This window comes from Canis lupus, chromosome 12, assembly GCF_003254725.2.
Source record: "Canis lupus dingo isolate Sandy chromosome 12, ASM325472v2, whole genome shotgun sequence".
Lineage (NCBI taxonomy): Eukaryota > Metazoa > Chordata > Mammalia > Carnivora > Canidae > Canis > Canis lupus.
Window position 1 is genome coordinate 2,177,412 of NC_064254.1, and position 23,265 is coordinate 2,200,676.

General features: G+C 38.3%; 2 protein-coding genes and 1 pseudogene across 4 annotated transcripts; 1 reads left to right on the forward strand and 2 right to left on the reverse strand.

Moving 5' to 3' along the window:
• Window positions 1–990: 990 nt before the first annotated feature.
• BTNL2 (butyrophilin like 2) lies at window positions 991–22,072 on the reverse strand. Of its 3 annotated transcripts, XM_049091986.1 has the most exons (10): window positions 21,640–22,069; window positions 19,550–19,646; window positions 18,587–18,670; window positions 16,104–16,451; window positions 14,174–14,455; window positions 12,811–12,831; window positions 8,194–8,541; window positions 6,877–7,158; window positions 6,101–6,196; window positions 3,798–5,052 (listed from the first exon to the last, which is right to left on the reverse strand). In XM_049091986.1, exons 3-10 carry the CDS (start codon window positions 18,663–18,665, stop codon window positions 4,991–4,993), a joined length of 1,518 nt encoding a protein of 505 aa, XP_048947943.1. In that variant the 5' UTR covers window positions 18,666–18,670; window positions 19,550–19,646; window positions 21,640–22,069; the 3' UTR covers window positions 3,798–4,990. The 3 variants fall into 3 exon arrangements, with proteins under 3 accessions (XP_025274139.3, XP_048947943.1, XP_048947942.1); XM_025418354.3 differs by lacking the exons at window positions 3,798–5,052; window positions 19,550–19,646 and adding an exon at window positions 991–1,565 and having other exon boundaries at window positions 21,640–22,072; XM_049091985.1 differs by lacking the exon at window positions 19,550–19,646 and having other exon boundaries at window positions 21,640–22,068.
• LOC112641370 (peptidyl-prolyl cis-trans isomerase FKBP1A-like) lies at window positions 998–1,325 on the reverse strand (annotated as a pseudogene).
• On the forward strand, window positions 16,647–17,371 carry LOC112641231 (ATP synthase subunit g, mitochondrial-like). Its single transcript, XM_049092485.1, has 2 exons — window positions 16,647–16,725; window positions 17,019–17,371. Exons 1-2 carry the CDS (start codon window positions 16,647–16,649, stop codon window positions 17,369–17,371), a joined length of 432 nt encoding a protein of 143 aa, XP_048948442.1.
• Window positions 22,073–23,265: the final 1,193 nt, after the last annotated feature.

A 23,265-nucleotide genomic window follows, 5' to 3' on the forward strand; every position in this document is an offset into this window, starting at 1 on the left:
GGGGGACAAAGAGCCAGAAAACTGAGCTCAGCAGGGAAAGCTGAACATCAAAAACCAGGAGATGCTAAAGCTGTGATGACCAGCATCATTTCCTCAAGACAACACTCAAGGATTTGTCATGATGGCTGGGCTTTCATTGGGTGTCTACAAATAGCACCTTCAATTTAAACTTTCAATTAAAGTTCTTAAAATTTGGGAAGTGAAGCTTGGATACCTATGAGATTATAAAAGTCTCCTAAATATCCATCAGAAAAAGCACAGAGTGGATAATAATAATAATAATAATAATAATAATAATAATGATGATGCATCAGGCTACAAGGAAGGCTTCAGAGGGTCCTGCTGGCCTGGGGACAGATACCTGTAGTATCCAACATCTCAGTGAGAATGATCTACTTTCAAAAGGCATAGGGTTTAAGGGGAGGCTGGGAACAGTCAGCGGAGGCAAAGCTTCTTCCCCTCTCCACTTCAGTTTCAAGTAGAGCTTTTAATTAGACCCAAGGACATCCCTCAACTTGGAGAATAATTTGCCCTCAACAGCACCTCAAATTTGCTATAACTTTGTTATGCAGCAGCAAAAATGTTTAATATATAATAGATAAAATTTCATCCAATAAAATAAAATATTCTTGCCTCCTCCCCTCCACCATCACCAATTTCTATCCTAAAGTTAACCCATTATTTGTGCTGTTAATACCTTACCAGTACTTAAGTGGAAACCTAGATCCAAAAGATTGAAACTGAACCTTCACCCCAAAACAAAAACAAAATAATATGATAAACTTAAGGTTTTGGCATATAGTTTAGTGTCGACACATAGAAAGGAGAAAGGGAAAGAGCAAAGCTGAGTGTCAGAACACATTGAGTCAGTGTCATGTTTATACAAAGAGTGTAGTGGAAAGTCAGGAAAACCTCCACAGGATTCATGCTTGTGTCTAGATGCATCAGATCCCTCCAGGCACAGCGAATGGGGAACTCAGGAAGCAGGCCATTCTTGTCATTCCAGTTTCAGAAGCTCTACGTCAAAGAGGAGAGTGGCATTTGGTGGGATGATGACTGGGTTCTTGGTGGCATCACACATAGATGTAGTCTGGGGATATAGTCAGTTTGGCTCTCTGACCCACACTCACGTGGGTAACCACTTCTTCCCAGCCTCAGATCACATCCTGCTGCCTAACATAAACCTAAAGAGCTTGTTTCTGTTCTTGGAAGAATCAAATTTCTTTCCATCTTCAAATATCCTCAGGTAATGCACCATGTAGGTCTGACTGTGCTTGGGGAAGGTGAGCCCAACTCTGGGGAGATGGTCTCACCTGCACTCCCATGGTGCCATGGTGGCAGACACTGATCAGGCAGACTGACGATCAGGTGACCTGGGGGCGGCTCCTTGACTCTCAAATGTTGTTGTTGTTGTTAAGTAAGCTCTATGCCCACTGTGGGCCTGAAGTCAAGACTCAGAGATCAAGAGTCCCAGGCTTCTCCAACTGAGCCAGCCAGGTGCCCTTGCTCCTCCATTCATTTTAATGGATTTTGTTCTTCTAAGCTTCGAGACTGGAGATCAAAAGCTAGAGGTGGGCAATGAAATAAAATGTTAAGGTTGATGTTATATTGGAATCATAGTTGTAGAAATACCAGGGATAACATCATCCATCATATCCTTATCTCTAAGGATGGGTAAATCAACAAGCAATGAAGAGTCTCCAAGTAGCCCACAGTTCCTGACAAAGTAGTGACCATGAACTCACCACTTGACTCCATTAATTAAATATTTACTGCTGGACTGCTCTGGCAATCCCATTCTGAGTAAGCTCTATAAGGTAATAATAAGACATTCAAAAAACAAAGAGAAAGACTTTACTAGAATAAAGAACTATATTAGAGCAGGAATTATGCCTTGCTATGCATTTGATCTCTACAGTCCAGCACAGGGTATTCTAAAGATAAAATATTAAATAAATATCCTATTTATGAATCTATTCCTCTATTTCATAAATGTTTATTGATCAACTAATATATGTCACTCTTCTACTTTGTGATGATACACACACACAAAAATATCACTGCCCTAAAGGAACTTAATGTCTACTAACAATGAGGAAAAAGTTCTGCAGAGAGGTTAACAAATTTGGTCTCTGGCTTCCTCTAGTCCTTTCCTTTAAACTGAGCTGCATCCAATCTATACATCTCTTCTGAGAGTCACCATGCTTTGCATGACTGCAACCAGCTCCCTATGCATTAGGAGTGACAGGGAGCTGGATCTTTGATGGGCCAATCCAGTCACTCATCCATCAGGCATAGTGACTGCATCAGTGATTAGAGTGTCTTGATCAAGCCACCAACATTCTCCTTCCTCATGGTTTTTCTTTGTTTTATGATTTTATTTATTTACAGAGAGGCAGAGACATAGGCAGAGGGACAAGCAGGTTCCATGCAGGGAGCCTGATGTGGGACTCGATCCTGGGACCCCAGGATCACGCCCTGGGCCAAAGGCAGGCACCAAACCGCTGAGCCACCCAGGCACTCCCCTCCAAGGTTTTTCTAATTGACATTGGAACTGAGAAATTAAATTAATCCCCTATTTGGTGAGCTAAAGAAAAACATATTTCTTAATACATAGTGAAAGGATTTTAGTGATAAACAGAATTTTTTTTGAGACCTTCCTAGGGAAAACCTATATATTTACATATTGGGCCTACACAAGCACATAAAACTAACATGCAAAAAGTTAGACTGATCATGAAGGAAGACAAAAAAGAGGGGAGGTAGTTAACCTTCAGATTTTATCAAATAAAACATTTTTAGTTCATTAAATCAAAATAGAATAACATTAAAAATATTTTAAGAAAAAAATATTTTAAGGCAAAGTCAACACATTTACTAATAAATTTGACTTCAAAAATATAAAGGACATATAAGGGTATATTAATGTACCAAAAGTGGTAAATCATTTGTCAAACCTCACAGAATGTACACACAAAAAGTGAACCTTAATATGGACCCTATATAGAGATTATAGTTGAAAATAATGCATCAGTATTGGTTCATCTGTTGGAATAAATGTACCATACCAAGGCAAGGCGTAAATAGGAAATTATGGGGAGAGAGAGGAGGGATATGGAAATGCTCTGGATTTTTCACTAAATTTTTCAATAAACCCAAAACAGCTCCTAAAAAATAAAAATTGTTAATTTAAAAAGGAATAAAGTACAGTACATGGTACAACATGGATGAACCTTAAAAATATTAAGTTAAAAGAAAAGCCAGACACAGAAAATCCATATATTTTATGTTCTATTTATATGAAATAACTGGTATAAGTAAATTCATAGAGACAAAAAAATAGATTAATGGTTGCCAGGGTCAGGGGAGAAGAGAAAAATGGGTAGTGACTGCTTAATAGTTTGGAGTTTTCTTCTGGAGTAATATCCTGGAACTGGATGTTGATGATGGTTGCACACTATTGTGAAGATATATATACCACTGAATTGTATACTTTAAAATGATGGGTTTTATGTTATATATATTTCACTACTGAAAAAATTTAAAACTAAGTCAAAGAAACGTAGGAGAATATAGTTTCAAACATAAACATATGAGTTTAAAAAATAGGAAAAAAATTCAGTGAACCAAAAGAGACACTACAGGATGTGATAGATGAGTGATTTTCGAAGGACAGTAATGACTATCATGGCTACCTCCTAGAAAGCAGCAGTGTCATTAATAGGAATTCCTAATTCTCACTTCAGAAGATTTCAAGACTTTTCCAAGTCTTTCTTTTCCATATTCTTTCTTCTTCTACAGTTTCTCTCCTTTAATTTATTATGGCTTTAAAATATTTTTACTATGTGTTGTATTTATTGCTTATGCTTATTTATTTTATAATTATTAATTTTAATTGTGCACTTTTTTGCTCTAAAAATAAAATTGGCATCTTCATATACACAATACAAAATTTTCTCTTTTTTTCCAGTTTTATTGCAAAATAATTGACATATATCACTATATAAATTTAAGGTGTGCTGCATGATGGCTCAAGTTGCAAATATTGTGAATTGATTACCACAACAGATTTAGTTAACATCTATCATCTCATATAGATACAATGAAAAGAAATTAATTTTCTTCTTGGACTAGAATTTCTTTTTCCTTAATTTTTTTTTATTTAGGTCAACACACAATGTTACATTAGTTTCAGGTGTACAACATAGTAATTCGACAAGTCTAAACATTATATAGTGCTCACAAGTGTAGCTACCATCTGTCACCATATAACACTGTTATAATATTATTGACTATATTCCCTAAGCTGTATCTTTTATTCTTGTGGCTTATTCATTCCATAACTAGAAGCCTGTACATCCTGCTCCCCTTCACCCATTTTGCCCACACCCCTACTCCATCCCTTCTGGCTACCATCAATTTGTTCTCTGTATTTATAGTCTGATTCTGCTTTTTGTTTGTTTATTCATTTGTTTTGCTTTTATAGTCCACATATAAATAAAATAATATGGTATTTGTCTTGGAATATAATTTCTAAAAAAAATTTCCACTCCAAGTCTCCACTTTCTGAAAAAATCTGGCATAGGAATTCTACATTTCATATGATATTCAAGATTATATCTCAGTGATCAGATTTCCTCCTTCTATTCAGCTTTATTTTCTTTTACTCTTTTTTACCTGTATTTTTCACTTCCTCATACCCACTTGGAAAATTGTCAGCTTCATAAAGAAACCTATCAAACAGTCTAGGCCTAATTACATTTCCCATTGGATTTTCTAACCATATCAGGTTGTGATTAGTGGCAGGCTATCAGAGAGCTTGGGATAGGGTATTTCTCTGAAGGGATCAGTCTCTAGATCAGATTTGAAGCCAGAGTAACATTAAAGCATCTTGATTTGATAGCTGGATGATGGTGTGAGCCCATTCAAGCAGCTGGTAAAAGAAGAAGACTGGGACTTGGAATACAAGCTTTGTTTCCAGAATCCAAGGTTATTTTTTTCCCTTGGAGATGTTGCAAAATCTTCTGGGTGTAGGAAAGTTGTCAGGAGAACCTACATTAAGGATCAAAAAATGAAGATGTATAGAGTTTCAGAAAAGAAAAGTGTATACAGAACACTTGTTGGTCATGTTATAAAAGGAAAAGTGTCCAGAGACTAGTCAAGGAAGATTTTGACCCTTCTTAGAGCCATTTTTATGGAGAGGATGCATGGAGGAAAGGTAATGGCCCAGTACTGGTTTCTATAACAACTCATTGTCTGAATACATTCTCATATGACACAGGGATGACTCCCTCCCTCCTTATATAGTCCTTGGCAATGCCTGAGACCCATACAGTCTTGTCCCCAACCTCTATTTCTCAGTACCATCTCCCTGACATGAACCATTCTTGGCCTGGCACATTGAGCAAGCTGTCAAATCTCTGTAGGATGTATGGCTACATGAATGTTCATGGGTCACATGCTTGTATCCCTCAGAAAAGATCAGTCCTGAGTGAGTGGTATTTAGATACAATGTCATATTTGCTGTAGAGAAAGAAAATCCATTCTGATAATAACCAATGTGGCGAGTATTTTAAATATATTCCATGATACCAACATCCAAACAAGCAAACCAAAGTTACAGTGACATAAGAAATTTGAAGTGAAGGAACTTTATAGGGCACACAAAACAACCTATCACACATAGAAGTTCTTCATCCACAGAGCAAGAATCCTCAATAAGCAAGTTACCATATTTTTAAAGATCTTAGTGAAATATTGATACCAACAGAATCTCAGTCGAGTCTCAACTCTCAGCCTTTAAAGAATGGATGGCTATGCTATTTTTTTCTTCTCCCTTAACTAGGTAACTTGGAAATGTTAACTGAGGGATCAAATTATTGTCTTTTAATCCTTTTGCTTCTATTATCACTGTAAATTCTGATATCATTCAGCACTGATCCTCCTTGAACGTAAGCCATGGACTCTCATGTTTCATTAATTGTTGAATGTTCACTGAATTCCTCTCCTATGTGACTGCTGAAAAGAGAAGTTAGGGAAAGTGCACAGCAAGGCTGCTCCTACAAAAGGTACTCCATACTTGACTATTTACCTAACTTACCTTTTTCACAGCTTTTTCTCTTGACCAGGCCCACAAGTGCAGCAAGAAGTAATACCAAAATAAGCACTATCTTCCATGAAAAATTCATCATGGGCTCTAAAATGGAAAACCCAGAATCCCATTAAGTCATGAAACTGGAAAAATTCCAAGATCGTTCTTTTTATCTAAGCAGCTCCTCAGTTAGAGAGGAGGGTGAGAAGTGGATCTCTCAAGAAGGAAGCTGATCTGTCCCTCCCTACTCTGCAAAAGCTGAGGAAAGACACCAGGTTTATGCTAGCTTTACCCTTTGCTCCTGTAAGAAATACACACACATACAAATACACACACATTTCTTTCCCTTCTCTTTTCCAATTATATCACCACCATCACTGGAATGACAAGAATAGCAAAAGGATAAAATTATTTAATCCACAAGCATGAAGATGGTATTAAGAAAAACAAGTTTCTAATCCTGAAGACAATTCACAATAAAGAAAAAAAAACCCAAAGTGATATTGGCTTCATATCAGAAGAAGAGAGTTTATCCTTACAGTGATGATAGAGTCAATTCTTAGAAGTTAGTGTATGTGCAACAATAAAACCTGAGGGCTTTAGTCAAGTCAAAGGAGGTCAGTAGGATCTCCAGGTGTCCTGATGATCAGTTTTGTAAGAGATAGCAGATGATTTTATCAGAGAGAAGAAAATAAAAATTTAAAAATAGTAGAGCAATAAAATAAGTTTGGGTTTGTCTTCATATATATTTCCCAAAGTTGAGAGAAACACATGGAATCACCAACCTGAGAGAGAAAAATTTGCCATTTTCTCCTCGTCAAGATGGGGGTTGCTAATGGTACAAGTTACATTCACAATAGAGCTATTCGTGACCAATAGAGATGTCTCCACATGGAATAGCCCATGGCTGCCTTCAGTCATAACCTCTGAAAATGCTGGTATTATCTTTCCTTCCATGTCCTTCCACTTTACATGGGGCTCTGGGAACCACCCTTCTGAACTGCATATCAGCTCTATTTCTCCATCCTTTTGTTCTTTTATGGTGATCTGTGGAGAAGAACCCAGACCTGCGGAGTGGAGATCAAGGAACAAAATCTAGAGTGTCTAATAAGTGGTTATATAGTCAGTAACTTCACTGAGAAGAAAGAGGGGGATTCAAAGGCTTGGTTGAGAGAACAAAGCTTATAGGGGAATTAAACTCCACTTAGGGATGAGACTAGCTGGAGTTGTTTCTAGGTTTGTTATGCTCATTTATTTTTATTTTTATTTTTTCGTGTGTTCCTAAAGTCATCCTCAGAGTCAGAGGAACAATAAATTTTAAATCCAGTCTTTTCTTTTCTGTATCTGAAAACAAAATAGTTTTGACCAAGACATGAATCACATGGATAGGATGAAAGAAAGTGAGTAAAAGAATATTCTCAAATATCCAGATTTTATAAATATGTGCATCCAGCGGCAAAAAATGATAGAGTCCTTTTAACTTCTCAACATGTGCCCCTCTGGATATTTCATGAATATGTTTATGATTGAGACCCAAAATCAGTGGGAGAAACAAATCAATTATGCAAGATGTTGGTCTTATTTGCTAACCTTGAAAAGTCGACTCTTATTCACAAATATAAACGGGGGGGATTATGATGCAGGGAGCAATTTTGTCTTTCTTCTTCCATCCTGCCACTTCTGTTGATACTTATTATTTTTGCTTGTATGTGAATGCAGTCTAGTCTTCACATAACTATTCTACCTAGTAACTATATACATTGTCCAGAATTTTTTTTCATTGTTCAGAATTTTAAGAACACCCTGTGAAATAATGAGTTCTGTGTAAAGTTCGGGAGTAAAATTCTCAAATTTCACTAATTGTATGGTCATTTTACAGAGATCTGGGGGGAGTGTACAAGTTCTACACCCAGAGAATTAAATCTGGCCCATTTAAGCCCATTAAGTACTGAACTTTAAGTATGTACTACAGTTCCTATGCATATAAATTTGACAAGCGAATGGACATTCCAAAAATTTCAAGTGCCAGGGGAAATTTCCAAGAACTAGCATGTTAAAGCAGTAGGAAGAGAGGTTGAATCCAAAATATCTGGAATCCTTACCTACTACCTTTAGATCGAAACTGGCCTCCTGATAGACACCATCTTTTTCAAAAAGGCACCGGTACTGCCCATCATCTGACACTGTAGCATTGTGTATCTGCAGAGTCAGTCTCCCTTCCTCAGCGGCATCATTCACCAACACTGTCCTTCCTCTATATTCTGACATCTGCTCTTCAGTCACATGTTCCCCATCCGCATACACATAAACAGCAGGATAACGGTGTGATTGGATCCACCTCACCTCCATGCTTTGTGCATTAGTCTCAGGGGACAGATAACAGGTTAATTGTATGTCTTCTCCCACTCTGACAAGGATGGGCTGGGAAGATCCAATCACTTTTAAGGAAGCTATGAGATACAATAGACAAAACACAATAAAGACACAACATGGAGTAAATAGTGTCATCAGTAAGAACATCTCCAGTGGGATTTAGACTCATGGGCATCCCGGGGAGCTGTGAGGCACCAGGTCATCTTGCAGAGAGAGGGAGGTTTCAGGGGAATCAGGATAGACCTTGTCCCTGAAAAAAGGAACTATTAATAGAACCCACACCTGCCTCTACCTATTTTATTCAGATTACAACCCAATAAAATAATTTTGCAGTTAATACTCCTAGAATAAAATTAACATTTTATCACTTCATATCTGTACGACCACCTTAAACTACTTCTCAATCTGTGTATACCTCAATTTCTTAAACTGTGAAATAAATATATTACCATCAAAATCATAAGATTGTTCTGAGTTAAACAAAATAATCTATATAAAACTTTTGGGTGACTATACAGTGTGAGTGAAGGCATGCAGACCATGAGACGTGAAGGCACAGAATCCAATCCCATTGCCTTGATAAAGAGAAGGGATGATGATGAGTTTCAGGTGGATTTTTAGTAATGAAATATGAAGAAACCTTCCCCTGGTTTGATTTTTATACCTTATAAGTCAGACCCAACTACCATATTTTAGTTCCCTGAAGTCCCACGTATGTGGAGCTCTCAACATACACCAGGTTCAATGTGCTTAGATTATTTTGAGAAACATTGTAAGAGCAAGAACTGGGGATGTTGCCAAAATACAAAACACAAAACAATAATGAATACATAAAAAGTCTAATACTCCCATTGTGAAAATTGGAGATTTTCCCTGATGTCTTTCCTGGACCCCAAACTATGTTACGCTTCCAGTTCATCAGTCTCTGGCCATGCTAGTTTTTCTCTGTTCTAAATTGAGAGTCATCCTTATCTATCAAATGATAAAAATGCTTTCACATAGGTTATGATAATTTCTAATAGGTATATGGGCATAAATTTGTATATTGTTACATGGGAGTCAATGACCAAAGAGAAAATGTAATTAGATAAAATCTGCTAGGTACTTCTTTAGAAAGAAAACTTACACAATATTAATTTTCAGATTATTCCCTTCTATTCTAGCTAAAATTTGACTCCCAACTATTTCCAGCATTTTGTTTGCTTTATCTTTCAATTTTACATAAAACAATATCTCCATTGCAAATGTATCCATTAAAATCTGAAGATGAAAGTAGGATTCAGAAAAAATTCAACTAGGGATTAGTCTGCTGCTATTTCTCCTTCCATATATTTTACAGTAAATTACTTAGTAAAATAGACAATTTCCTAATCTCCATCACCCATATAAGTAGATGCATTATAGATATATGAAACTTCTGTTATTTCAGAATTCAAGTAGAAAATAAAGTTTAAGGTACAGGAAAAAAATCATGCAACTCAATCTGCTAAAAATTGATATTCTACTAGAATACAAGCTCCTTGAGATAAGCTCTGAATAATCTTCTTTAGATACTTTTATCCATAGCCTTCCACACAGTTTGTGCTCACATTTATTGTTTTGTTTTATTTGGGGGGTATTAAATGTATGTTACTGAAGTGCCCTGAATGTTACTGAAATATTCACTGAAAATTAAATCCTTTCTGGAGTGTGCAGTTTGCTGAATAATATACCAATTCTTTGAAACCTGATAATCTCATCATCATGTCATATAATCCACTTTCAAACAGCATATTCAATTAAGATGGCTCTCATTTCCTCAATATGCTATATTTTTATATTATATAATATATTAATTATATCATATCATATCATATCCAGAGTTTTAGAGCCTGACACTACATCAGAGATTAAATTAAACATGGAAGTTCCTCAAGAAGTTAAAAATAGAACTACTCTATGACTCAGCAATTGTGCTACTGAGTATTTACTCCAAAGATATAGATGTAGTGAAACTCTGGAACATCTACACCCCAATGTTCATAGCAGTAATGTCCACAATAGCCTAACCGTGGAAGGAGCCATAATGCCCTTCGACAGATGAATGGATAAAGAAGATGTGATACACACACACACACACACACACACACACACTATGGAATATTACTCAGGCATCAGAAGGGATGAACACTTACCATTTGCTTTGACGTAGATGGAACTGGAGAATATAATGTTGAGTGACATAAGTTAATTGGAGAAAGACAATTATCATATGGTTTCACTCACACATGTAATATAAGAAATAGTGAAAGGGACTATAAGGGAAAGGAGGGAAACTAAGTGGGGAAAACTTAGAAAAGAAGATGAACCATGAATGAACCATGAGAGACTCTTAACTCTGAGAAACAAACTGAGGTTTGCTGAAGGGGCGGTGGGTGGCAAGATGAGGTAGCTAGGTGATGGGCATGAAGGAGGGACACATGATGAGATGAGCACTGGATGTTATATTTTGGCAAACTGAATTTAAATTAAGAAAATAAAAACAAAAAAATTAAAAAATAATTATTGTTAGAAAAAGAAATAATCTCTGAAAAGCATTTAGCATCACACCAGGCATATAATTAATATTTTTAAATTAGTCATTATTTTTATAATAAGATTATTTGATAGAGATGAGTGGGGGATGGGATAGGTGAGTGATAGGTATGTAGGAAGGCATTTTTTGTGATGAGCACTGGGTGTTGGATATAAGTGATGAATCACTGAATTCTACTCCAGAAATCAATATTGCACTGTATGTTAACTAATTAAAATTTAAATTTAAAAAGAGATTATTTGCCATAGTGGGACTTCTACAGCAAGCTTAGTCTGCCAGCAGCCACCTGCAGTGGGACCTTGTGTTTGAGTTCTAATTCATGGATTAACACAGTGGTATCTGTGAAGCTCCTGGTGTCCTCAATCAACAGCACTCAAAGCTCCTGAGGGCGCAGCCCTGTATCCCCCACCCAACAGGGAGCCAGGGGGAGCTCCATATTTTCATCATGTTTTACTGTGGTCCCAGAAGGTCAGCACCACTAGGAACAACACAACATCAGATTGTACTTAGCATGCTGGGTCTCCAATGGACCTGTCAAATTGGTTCAAATAACTCAGAGTGACTCTTCACCTAAAGTCTTCCTGAGGGACAGAGCCATGTGTCCACCTGCCCCAAACACTGGCTCGACATTCTGGTCTGTAACTAACAAGTTCTTCTGGTCAAGGTTTCTGTCTTATTATAAGCAGATGCTGCCCAGGCAACAGGGGATCTGACTTGGAAGGTACAGCTTACCAGGGTGCAGCTGTCCATGGATTGTGGAATTACCTTTGACCCTCCTGAGGCCCTTCTCTTTATCTTTATGGCCTAATGAGGTCGAAAGTGTCACACTAGAACTCTGGCAGAGATTGGGGTGTGTTTGCCATCCTGATTTTCCTCAAAACTTCCTACTTGGGCTGAAGAGTATGCTCAAGCTCACCTAATGTGCACATAGGTATATGCGCACACACACATTTCTGTAACCAGTGAGTGGAGGGAGAGCAGGAGATTAGTGGAAAACAAGTGATACAAGGTCATATGTATCTGGGCAGGAAACAGGCTGGTTATCATGGGCTGGGAGAAGAGGTCACAGAAAGGAGGAAGTGGTAAGGAGGCAAAGGAGAAACTGAAAGAGGCTCAGATATCAGTTGGTTACTTTTTAAACCACTTATCTTTACCTTAGGTACAGTAAAGTAATACTGCAGTCCAACTGTTAAGTGAAGAAAGAAAAAGAAAAACAGGAAAATGATTGATTGCCTCAGGCAGTGTTCCAGGCTACATCTGGGAAAGTTATGGCTCCCTCCCAGTAGTGATGAGGTTTGGATCCACTGGGGTGTGCAGAAACCACAGCAGGGCCAGAGGGTTGAGGTGACAGGTGGGGAACTCTAGTTACCATGATGACACTGCCTTCACACTAGAAAGATTTTAAAAGGGTTCCCAGAGTCCCACAGTCTGTTCTATACCATCCCTTACACACACAGGTAGCACCCTTTCCTCCAGCCAAATAAAGCAATGATTATGTCTGTGCCCTTTATAGGTGTCCATCTGAGGCTTACTGGGGTCCCCGTGAACACTTAGTCATGAAGTGCAAAGGTACCTGAGGGAGCCTGTGGAGGCCTGTGTTTTGTCAATCCCCTCTGATACTAACTGAACTTGACTTGGTAAAGTCATGCCTCAGTTTCTCTTCTGGATCACGAGTTGTCATGGTAGCTCCCACTGGCTTTGTCTGAGGTTATTGCTTCCCTTTGGGGCAAGCAGGGTCTCCTCTATACTAGCACATCCAATATCTACTTACCTAGCTCATTCTGGAATTTCTCTGGAAAAAAAAAACAAGAATAATATATTAAGGAATTTGATCTAAGGGAAAGGAGAGAAAATATTTAAAAAGAAAAAAAGTTCTAAATTTTATTGATAAGCTCAGTTCATAAAAAAATTTTTTTAAGATTTTATTTATTTATTCATGAGAGACACAGAGGCAGAGACAGGCAGAGGGAGAAGCAGGCTCCCTGTGGGCAGCCCGATACAAGAATCAATCCCAGGACCCCAGGATCACGACCTGAGCCAACAGCAGAGGCTCAATCACTGAGCCACCCAGGTGCCCCCATAAAGAAGAAATTAAACACAGAAAAATATTCCTTCCCATGGATCACCTAGTGATCCAGCTGTTTTTCCTTTTATTTCCAATAAAAGCCTCTCAGTTCTATTACCCCACCATAGTTTATTTCTGCTGATATTGAACATATTGATATTTAATATCTTGTCAAACTGATACATATTCTTATAAGTGCATAAAAGCTATAAAAATATATGGACATAGGTAATTATCACCTATAATTCCAAATTGAAAGATAAAACATATATAAAGCATTTATATAATATATATTCAGCTGCTTTTAACATTCACATGTGATGTTTTCTTTAAATTATTTAATATATCCATTTATATAAGTAAGAATAACTAAATCTCTATATCTAAATATAGAAGATATACCAAAAGTCTTAGTGCAGTTTTAAGTTATTTAAAGCCACTATTCCTTATGTGATTGGAAATGTTTATAGATAGATACATAGGTGGGTAGATAGGTAATAGATAGATGTAATCTTTATATAAATAGTCCGTCATGAGGATTTTTTCAACCATTAAAATCATTTAAAATAGCATGTTTCATCAATGCTATAATTTATAGTCACATAAGATACTTAACACTCCACTATTGTATTGTGCCTTTTTAACTGTTGTTTTATTGCTATTTATAAATGAGGCTATAAGTAAGATACTATTATTTAATAGCTGTCTCCATCTCTGATTATCTTCACATGACAGGTTCTTAAAAGTAATTGGCACAATGTGGTACAGGAAAGCATTTTGATTGAAAGAATATAGTTTTATTCTCTTTATCATGTAATGTATATGTGAGTAAAGAAAATTAATTCAGAAAGAAGAAAAGGTGGAATTTGAAAATAACTAAACAAATTAATAATCACTATTTAATAAAAATATAGTATATATTTCCAGTCATAAATAGTTTATACTTTTTAATACATATTACTAAATTTTAGATATTTTCCTTGATAAAAACATATTAGGTGCTATGGAACTGTCCTTTGAGACTTTCCTGCTAATCTGAATACACTGGTCCTAGAGACAGAGCTCTGACCTGGAATGGAGATGACTGAGCTCTTCTTCTTATTGAGGATGGGGTTGTGGATGAGACAGGACACATTCTCCACAGAGTCATTCCTGACCACAAGAGTGGCTTCCACATAGAACAGGCCATTTTCATATTGGATTAAATGCTCAGAAGCAGCCAGCAACTTCTCTCCTGTGATATCTTCCCAATAAACCTGAGGTTCTGGGAACCAGCCTTTTGCAGTGCACACAAGTTGGATTCTACTTTCAACAGGTGCCTCCATGTGGATGTAAGGGGCAGACCCCAGACCTGTATAGGAAAGACACAGCCCTGAGGCCTGGAGACCATGGAAGCACAAATCACGGAAACCAAGATCCCAGTAAAATCGCTCATAGGGAGAGGGTAGGAGTTCATGGGTCCAGGGAACAAGTCATCCAAAAGTCTTCTTCCCATTCAAATTGGATTTCATATACACTTTGCTTGTTCCCCATTCTGGATCTTTAAACTTTAGCATATGAGCAGTATTTTTCTTCAGATCCAGACAGGAGGAGAATAAGAGAAAGGGACATAATGACATTTTGCTTATGTCACTAGAACTGCCAACAAAGATGTGTTATAAATTTATTCATTGAACTTTCCCATGCTACAAACTCTGTGTGGCATTTTAGATGATATCTTGACTCTGATTAATTAGAATGTTTACTATAAAGCTAGAAATCATCTCAATGGGGATTACTCTTCACTTTTTTCTGTTGGTGGTTGTGATCTTAGGGAGCAAGCAGATAACCTGGGCATGTAGATGCCCTTGAGGAGCCTTGGTTTCTAAGTATTCCTTACAATCAATGGGAAAATGTTCTTGAGAAATCCTAGTTTTATGTAATCATGAAATTCTTTCCTTATTCAAAATCGCTCTCAAACCCAAACAAAGGGACTATATTTCCCATAGATGATAACTCTATCACTTGCTGAGGGAAAGAGACTCACTCCCTTCATCTACAGCCTTAGAAAATGTGTGGTTTATTTTCAAAGGTTCCTGATAGTGAACAGCTGCTTTCCTCTCTCCACACCTCAGAAATACATAGATTCTTCCATCCATCTTCAATCACCTAGAACATAACAATAATAATCATGGGTGTTAAGAAAAAATGGTGTTAGGAAGCAGCCTTAGTCTGAGTCAGAGATGGTAATATCTCTAGAGAACTATTTCCCTGAGAAGATAAATAGATTTGCCTGTTTTTCTCTTTAGCATGTGGGGGAATTATTCTTGCCAGGGAATTATTCTTGCCATATAATTATTTACTTTTCAGATACGTGTTTTTCCCCTAGGACAAATAGTTTTGTAAGTCATCCCCTTTTTCTTAACTGTTTCCCACTTTGCTAATACAAAAACATCAGACGAAAGCCCGTCATTCACAGTGGGGATGTCCAATTGCATCTCAATAAAAACATAAAGTTCTTAACCTCTTTGTTCCCAGCATTAGCTTTCTAACCGGGAGCATTCCACAAAGAAAGACAATTTTCCCATTTAGTTACTGCATATTGGAGGGTGGGTAGATAACAATGCATTCCATTGAGATATGGTTGCTGGGCAGTTAGCTAGACTCACTCACTCTATGATTGACCTGCCCTAACACACCAGCCTGATACAGCACAAATTTGTGCCTCAGTAAAATTGCTAATGACCAGATGTCATGGATTGCAATTAGTGGTCAAGAATAGTCAGAATAGTCAATACTGTGTAAGTTAAATTCGAGAAGATTGTTTATAAGTGAGCTTGCTTTGAAGACTTCAGAATCACTTGCCTTCAAAGGAATCAGGACAGAGGACTGGTCATTAGGAATTACCTGGAGGATTGAAAGGGAATTTTTCAACTTATTTTTCAGTTCATTGCCATAAGCTTACCATAAATTAATATACTTCTCCCTCCAAGACTCTATGTCTTTTCCAAGATATTCACCTGTAACTTTAAGCTGCAAGCTTGTTTCTTGACAATAGTTATTCTCTTGGATACAGCACCAGTATTCCCCATTATCGGATGGCTGGATATTGTTTATCTTCAGAGTCACTTTTCCCTCAAGAATGCCATCCTTTATCACCTCTACCCGGCCTCTGTACTCCTCCATCTGCATCTCGGTCACATCAGCTCCATCCCAGTGTGCAAACACAGGTGTGCTGGGCTCTGAGCGGTACCAGGTCACCTTCATGTGCATTGCGGTCCTCTTGGGGAGGAGCTGACAGGTTAGTAGGGCATCTTCCCCAATCCTGGCCAGGATAGGATGTGTAGGACCAATCACTCTCCAGTTTTCTACAAAACAGAGTGAAAAAGAGGTACCAGAAAATGCCAATTGGAAGATTAATATGCTTGCTTTGGGATGTCCAATCTATCAAAATGGAGGCATCTGGAGGAGGGAGGGCTTTATTTTCAGTGATTTAGAGAAATCTAGCACAATGCTTTGCACATTTGGCTGTTAAAAAGACAATTTCGTGTGCTGAAAATAGCATGCAGTTCAAAAATTTGAGTGTTAGTGCTAAATCTGTCACCAGCTGTGTGATTTGGGGGGACAAACCCATTATTTTCAGTGAGGTCTGAGATTTGGAATCTCAATTTCTTCATCTTTAAGGTACCAAAGCCACCATCTCTGGGTTGTTTTTATTTTCAAAGAAGTTAATGTGTAAATTGATTTTTTTACATTGAGAACTTTGTTCGTGTTTTATATTTTATAGTAATTTATTTTATAATTAATGATTTCACTTTATATTGTTAGTGACTGATTTCATAATCATTTTTCCTAAAATAAATTTGTTCGATTTTTCAGCTTTTCAGGAGTAAAGTTCTAGTTAAGAAACTGGGATTATTTTTTAACTTAAAAAGATTTTTGGGTCCGGGGCGACAGAACTTCCATCCTGGAATCATGGCCCAGTTCATCCCGTAACCTCGCTGAGAAGCCTCCGGTGCTGGTGAATGCTGCTGTGACTTACTCGAAGCCTCGATTGGCCACATTTTGGCACTATGCCAGGGTTGAGCTGGTTCCTCCAACCCCTGCTGAGATCCCTACAGCTATTCAGAGCTTGAAAAAAATAGTCAAGAGTGCTCAAACTGGTAGCTTCAAACAGCTCACAGTTAAGGAAGCTCTGCTGAATGGTTTGGTGGCCACCGAGGTGTGGATGTGGTTTTATGTCAGTGAGATCATAGGCAGGTGTGGCATCATTGGCTATAATGTTTGAAGACCAATCTTTAACATCTCTTTCTATGTGGCTTATTATTTGAGTGTTCTTGGACCATGTGTGATCAGACTGGTATTTGAATAAAATAAGATAAGGTATAAAACCCAAAAAGATTTTTGGTCTGGAACAGGCAAGACTCCAGTTACTGGAGCTTTATATGTACAATGCTGTTTTTGCGAAGATTTTTTTGTGATGGATTAAAGACAGCATTTTGTCTAGAGAATCTGTGCCTTTTAATAAAATTTTTGGTCATGTTTGACCTTTTTGTCATTATCTGCAAATCGAAAGGATATTTAATAATCCAGGTGTTATGATGTTTAATAATCTCATAAGTCATATATATTATATTCTTTCTCTTCCTAAAATGCTCCAGGGCCACTTGCACTTGCTCTGCCACATCCAATCATCCCAAGAAGGAACTTCAACTTGCTCCCTTGCTGATAATATCAAACTGATGTTGGTCAACAGCTCAGTATAGAACTTACGGGAGGCCCGCTTGCATTCTTCATTTATAGAATCTAAATACGAAGCTAAATCTGAAGCTAATCCATCTGATTAACTTCTTTTACAGGTTAGGAAATTGATTTATACAGAGGGCTGGACAGCCTCCTGCCACATTACATAGCTTCTGGCAGCCCTCAGTCTGGAGCCTGCGCTTCTGGTCCCCTGTCCACTGTTTTTTCCACTTCTGCTTTGCTGTACTTTTCTGGGGACTCTGATATTTCCCTCTGACACTGAATTTTCATAATCTTTTTATAAGGTACAATTCAGCCAGTGAGATTTCCAAGAAATGGAAATTTCTAATTTCTTGTTTCCAAGTATTTTTATGCTGCTTAATTGATGGTAAGAAGCAGCCATTTTTCTTGTTCCCAAAGTGCTGTCCTGCATGGAGACAGAAAAATAGATGAATAACTTAATGTGTTCTAAATACTACTTCATGTGCAGCCTCATTTAATTCTAAAGGCCTGTCCTAGCCTATAAGACATAGGTATGTTGTTATTCTTATTGCAAAGATGAGGAAACTAAGGCAGAAGGCACTCAAGTAACTTTTCAAAGGTAACACAGCTGGAAGTTGAGGACCCTCTGGAACACAGATGCTTTGGTTCTTGGACACTCAGTCCAATATTGTCCTATCCCTTTTGATCTGGAACTCTGCATGTGGACTGTATTGCTGGGGCATCGGGGTATACAGTAAAGAGAAGACCGGCATTCTACCTGGCTGTCTCATGGTGAGCAGCACAAGGAAGAAAGAGGCAACTGCACCTGACAGACTGTATCCTGGAAAATCCACCATTCTCCCTGCAAAAAACACAAGAGAAAAATATGAGTACACCCAAATGAGGCTATAATGGAGCAAGCTCACTTTGTGGTTTTCAACAGCTACATAACCACAATGAGGAATCAACAACATCAGCGCCTCCACAGTCAAACAAGGAATGGATTTGGTTCAATTTCTCTATGGTTACGGATCATTTCTGACTGCTTACTTAGTAAGCGCTGTGAAGTACACTAAGTACTTACTTAGTGTGTTGTACTTTAAACTATTTTTTAGGCCTCTTTAAACTATTTTTTAGGCCTGAGGGAAGATTTCTGATTGAAATGAAAAGCCCTCCTGAGTTAAAGTGACAACAATATTTATTTGTTTTTAAAAACTTTCTAAGGTCCATTTATTCTGAGCAGGCAGAAATTATAGGGTAGGATTCAGATATTTTTTCTTGCCCTCCTCCCAGCCCCTCCTGCAAAGTTCTTCATCACTACCCTCTCCTAGATGTACAGGAAAGAGCAAGAAGGCTCTGCATCCTCACTCTTCCGCCAGGAAGCCATCGCTAGTGCCTTGGGAGAGGCCAAGGTCTGGGGTTCACCTTGGAAAGGGAAAGAAAGAGTGATGGAAATGGTACTACAGTAAGATACCTCCAAGGAGACCACCCTCAATGGCCTTTCAGTGTCGTCTTGAAACACATAGGAATGAGTAAAAGAAATAGCCCAACTGCAGAGATTGGCAAACCCAACATGTTCATTACATCAGCATTATAAAAATATTTCCACACAGCTAAAAAGTTTTAAGACTACCAGGACAAAAATCACATGCCAGCTTTAATTTCGAAAACTGAGAAATGCAGAGTGAAAGAAGCCTAAGACTCAATCCATCTGAGTGTCGAGGATCTTACTGTCTCTCACCAACTAGAAGGACTTGTTCATGAGCTGATGATTGCTTCTCTTTCCCCAGAAGCTAATGCCAGTAAGATTCCAGAGGGCAGGGGAAAAGCAACAGTCACTGAAATAGAGTATAAACCAAGTGATTCAAGAGATTATTTATAACTGTTTTTAAAATGCATGTTTTCATCTAAAATAGCTCTAGGGAAACTGATACAAGCCCAGTCACAACACCTAGATCTCAAAGGCCGTTCAAATATCATTATGAGGGCAGCCCAGGTGGTGCAGCGGTTTAGCGCCACCTGCAGCCCAGGGTGTGATCGTGGGGACCCAGGATCGAGTCCCATGTCGGGCTCCCTGCATGGAACCTGCTTCTCCCTCTGCCTGTGTCTCTGCCTCTCTCTCTCTCTCTCTCTCTCTCTCTGTCTCTATGAATAAATAAATAAAATATTTTTAAAAACCCACAAATATCAATATGAAAATAGGACTGAGCGTTAGGAGACAGCATAGACAGCCTGTAGCTCACCACTGGATACATATCAGTCACTTCCCCTCCAAATGAAGGGGATTGCCAATGCCTCCTCTTGTGAAAAGCAGAAACCTTTCGTTCCACCAGGTAAGAGCAAATAAAGCCTGCAAACTTCATCCCAAGCACCACTACTCAGTCGTGTGAACTAAGAAGGACGCACATTTGCTACAAACTGGTTTATAGATAAATGTGTTCCTTTAGGTCTTTCAAGTTAAAACAGGGGGAAACTTACAAATGTAACTTGGAAAAAAAATTGCTCAAATTAACAAAGCATTTGAAGAAAGTTGTGAAAATGCATCTTAACCTTCATTGGTGCTCAGAGACAAATTCATGAGCAAGCGTAAACGGGGGGGAATAACTGCCTTCGACTAGGGTTCTGAATGGGAAAATTGATAGTCTTGCCCTTGGAGGATCTTTAGCAATTTCTGCAGAAGTTTTTGGTGGTCATAACTGGGGTAAGAGGGCATTCAGTGTGCTGCTAAATATCCTACAATTCACAGAAAAGCCCTTAGATCAAAGAATTATCCAGCCCAAAGTGTCAATAATGCCAAGGAATAACACTGCCATAGATCATAAATCTATGATGAAAACTTTTGGCAGATTTTTTGTAAATAAACAACTGGACTTACACTGCAAACTTTAAATTAAAACATTTTCATTACAAGGCTTTTGACATCTCTATTTTACTATTTGAATATAGGCTGAGAATCAGAATATGGTAAAGTTGGGTATTGTCAAGAAATGTGATCTAATATGTATATATATCATCGAATGTTCAAAAACCCATGTTTCATTTAATTTTCTGGATAAAGTCTAATGTTAAGATGGAATGGTGAGTGATAAGTGGTAGCATGTGTTGAGGTGAATAACAATTCTGAATTCCAAGGTCACTGTTACAATTACTACCAAATAAACTTACAAATTACTATATGTCATGGGTCATTAGAGGTGGGTTTTTTTTCCAGTAAAAAACCTCAAATGTTAAATACTCAAAATGCCAAGTGACCACAGTAATAACCTGGTGAGAATAAATTTATTAAGTTCACAAAGTTTGAAGTTTATATATCTGTATTAATTTTTAAAATAGATATAATTGATTATATGTTAACACATTTTTATAGAGAGAAAGCAAAGTAAAATAAGAATTCTGGAAGACAGGTGACTTTGTGTTTACTTCTGTGACCTGAGAATCTCCTTTTATTTTCTTGAAACTCTCCTTTCCCTCCTCTCATCCCTAACATTTTCTCAGCTGTATCATCACCACATGACACACAAGTGAGGCCCAGAGACACAAGCACAACAACATGCATGACAAATGAATAACATGAGCCTACTTTTCTGAGTTGTAATCTAGTGCCCTCACCCCTCCCACTGCACAGCAATACTATAAGGATCACATAAGCTATGGCAGACTTTGAAAAACATGGAGTGGGGTACAAGTATCTGATGAAAGTTGGAAGGTATAATGGCAAGTAGCAGAGTTTCCTGTGGGGGCTGACTGTCCACATGCTCCACTTCCTCATCTTAGTCGACTTCCCCAATTTCCCATGGTCATCAGCTGCCAGGGACTCATCAAGCCACTCACGTGTCTCTTCTCTCCTTCAGGATGAAACCAGAAGCTGCTGGGTCTTCTCAGTGGGTCTCAGGTGTACCCTTCATCCATGCAGAAGGTGTCCAAAAGCAGGTCAGGGTCCTGAGGGTGCTGACTGGCGTGAGAACTGAGAGACAGCCAGATGGTGTGGAGGTAGCCCCCAGTGACCCCTGGCTTTGGGTGAAGGGAGACTGTGCTGTGTCACCTAAACTAGCACAAACCTAGTCCTGGAGGCCCACCCTGAACATGAGATTCCAAAAAGAATAGCGTGTTCACCTCCTACTGGCTGTAATCCTCAGAAAAGTGAAACTCCGACAAGTGGACTTTGACTGGGTTTCGTTATGAGTTCTTCAGGCTTGCAGATGAGATTGTGACATTAACACTCCTCACCAGGCCCAGAAAGCCAGGGCACTAACACTGGGCCCAATTTGACAACTAGTCTGTGCCATCTCCAACTGGCCCTCACACAGCACCTAGTAGTGGTGGTCTGTCCTCAACCTTTTCTCCACCTCCCACACATCAAGGGTCCCCCCACCTACTGTCGAGTTTGCTTCTGAATGCAGTTTGCTAGGGATTAGAGTTAAAAGCAAGACTGAAAAGCAAATGCCCCATCTCTGCTTTTACTGGTGAGAAAACAGGTTAAAGAAAGGAATTACCCTCCCCAACATCATGGCACCCAGCTAAGGTCTCATATGTGCAAGTTTATTGCTCTTTTTATCTTGATTATCTATCCCTCTTTGCTGAGTCAGATATTGACTCTGAGATACTAAGAAAACTTAATAAGCTTATCAACCAGATGTTTGGGCACAAAAATAATAATGATTAAAACTACAGGCACACTTTCTTTTTTTTTTTTTTTTTTTTTTGGCATGTGTCTTTGTTTAGGTTAGATTTTCCCTTAAATTTCCCTTAAGTCAATTTTCTTGAATCAGAGTGCAAGTCTCCCTGGGTTCCGCAGAGATGTTCTCAGGGATTCAAGAGTTCTCCAGAATAATTTAAAATTTAACGTTAGATGTTCATTTCAATATAAAATATAAGCATTTGTGATATGATGTGATATGGTTTGAGTTTATTTTTTTTCCTGAAGTGTCTTCACTTCACAATCTGAATGATAAGCCCATATTTGGGCACCTAACTTGAAGTTGCTATTCTTAATGTAAGATTTTTTTCCCTTCATCTTTCAGTGTAGGTGAAGACCCTTCCCACTGTGGAGAAAGAGGATTTTGAAGAGGAGAGAAAAATAATAAAACATTGTTGAGCATCTCCTGACTCTCTCTCTCAGTTAGGTAGATGGGGCAAGTGCTCCACTTTACTTCTGATTCCTAGAATGGCTGCAGTGCCACATACTTCCTCTCCCACAATAACATGAAGGCAGCAAAGGAAAGTCACCCAACGTAAGAAGAGGTGGACCTTGTAAGGCTCAAATGCTGGAGGGAAAGTTTGCAACCCAAAATGCTGGTGTGGAATGATACAGCAAGAGGATGTTGTGAAAAGAACATCAGCACCAATGTGGGAAGGACAGTGACCACTAGGAGGCAAGATGTTACCAAGGCGTATAGTGGGAGTCAGTGGTGGAAATATGAGGACAGCCTTCCACAGCAACCCTGCATCATCCCTACC

What these genes read in the sequence shown, in the direction of transcription:
- LOC112641231 (XM_049092485.1), top strand. Translation starts at nt 16,647, where the DNA reads ATGCAGTTCAAAAATTTGAGTGTTAGTGCTAAATCTGTCACCAGCTGT. An exon ending in GGACAAACCCATTATTTTCA is followed by an intron (nt 16,726 to 17,018) that starts GTGAGGTCTGAG and finishes TAACTTAAAAAG; the next exon opens with ATTTTTGGGTCCGGGGCGAC.
- BTNL2 (XM_049091986.1), bottom strand. Translation starts at nt 18,665, where the DNA reads ATGGTGGATTTTCCAGGATACAGTCTGTCAGGTGCAGTTGCCTCTTTC. An exon ending in TTTCGATCTAAAGGTAGTAG is followed by an intron (nt 7,159 to 8,193) that starts GTAAGGATTCCA and finishes TCCACTCCGCAG; the next exon opens with GTCTGGGTTCTTCTCCACAG. An exon ending in GGCAAATTTTTCTCTCTCAG is followed by an intron (nt 6,197 to 6,876) that starts GTTGGTGATTCC and finishes TTTCCATTTTAG; the next exon opens with AGCCCATGATGAATTTTTCA.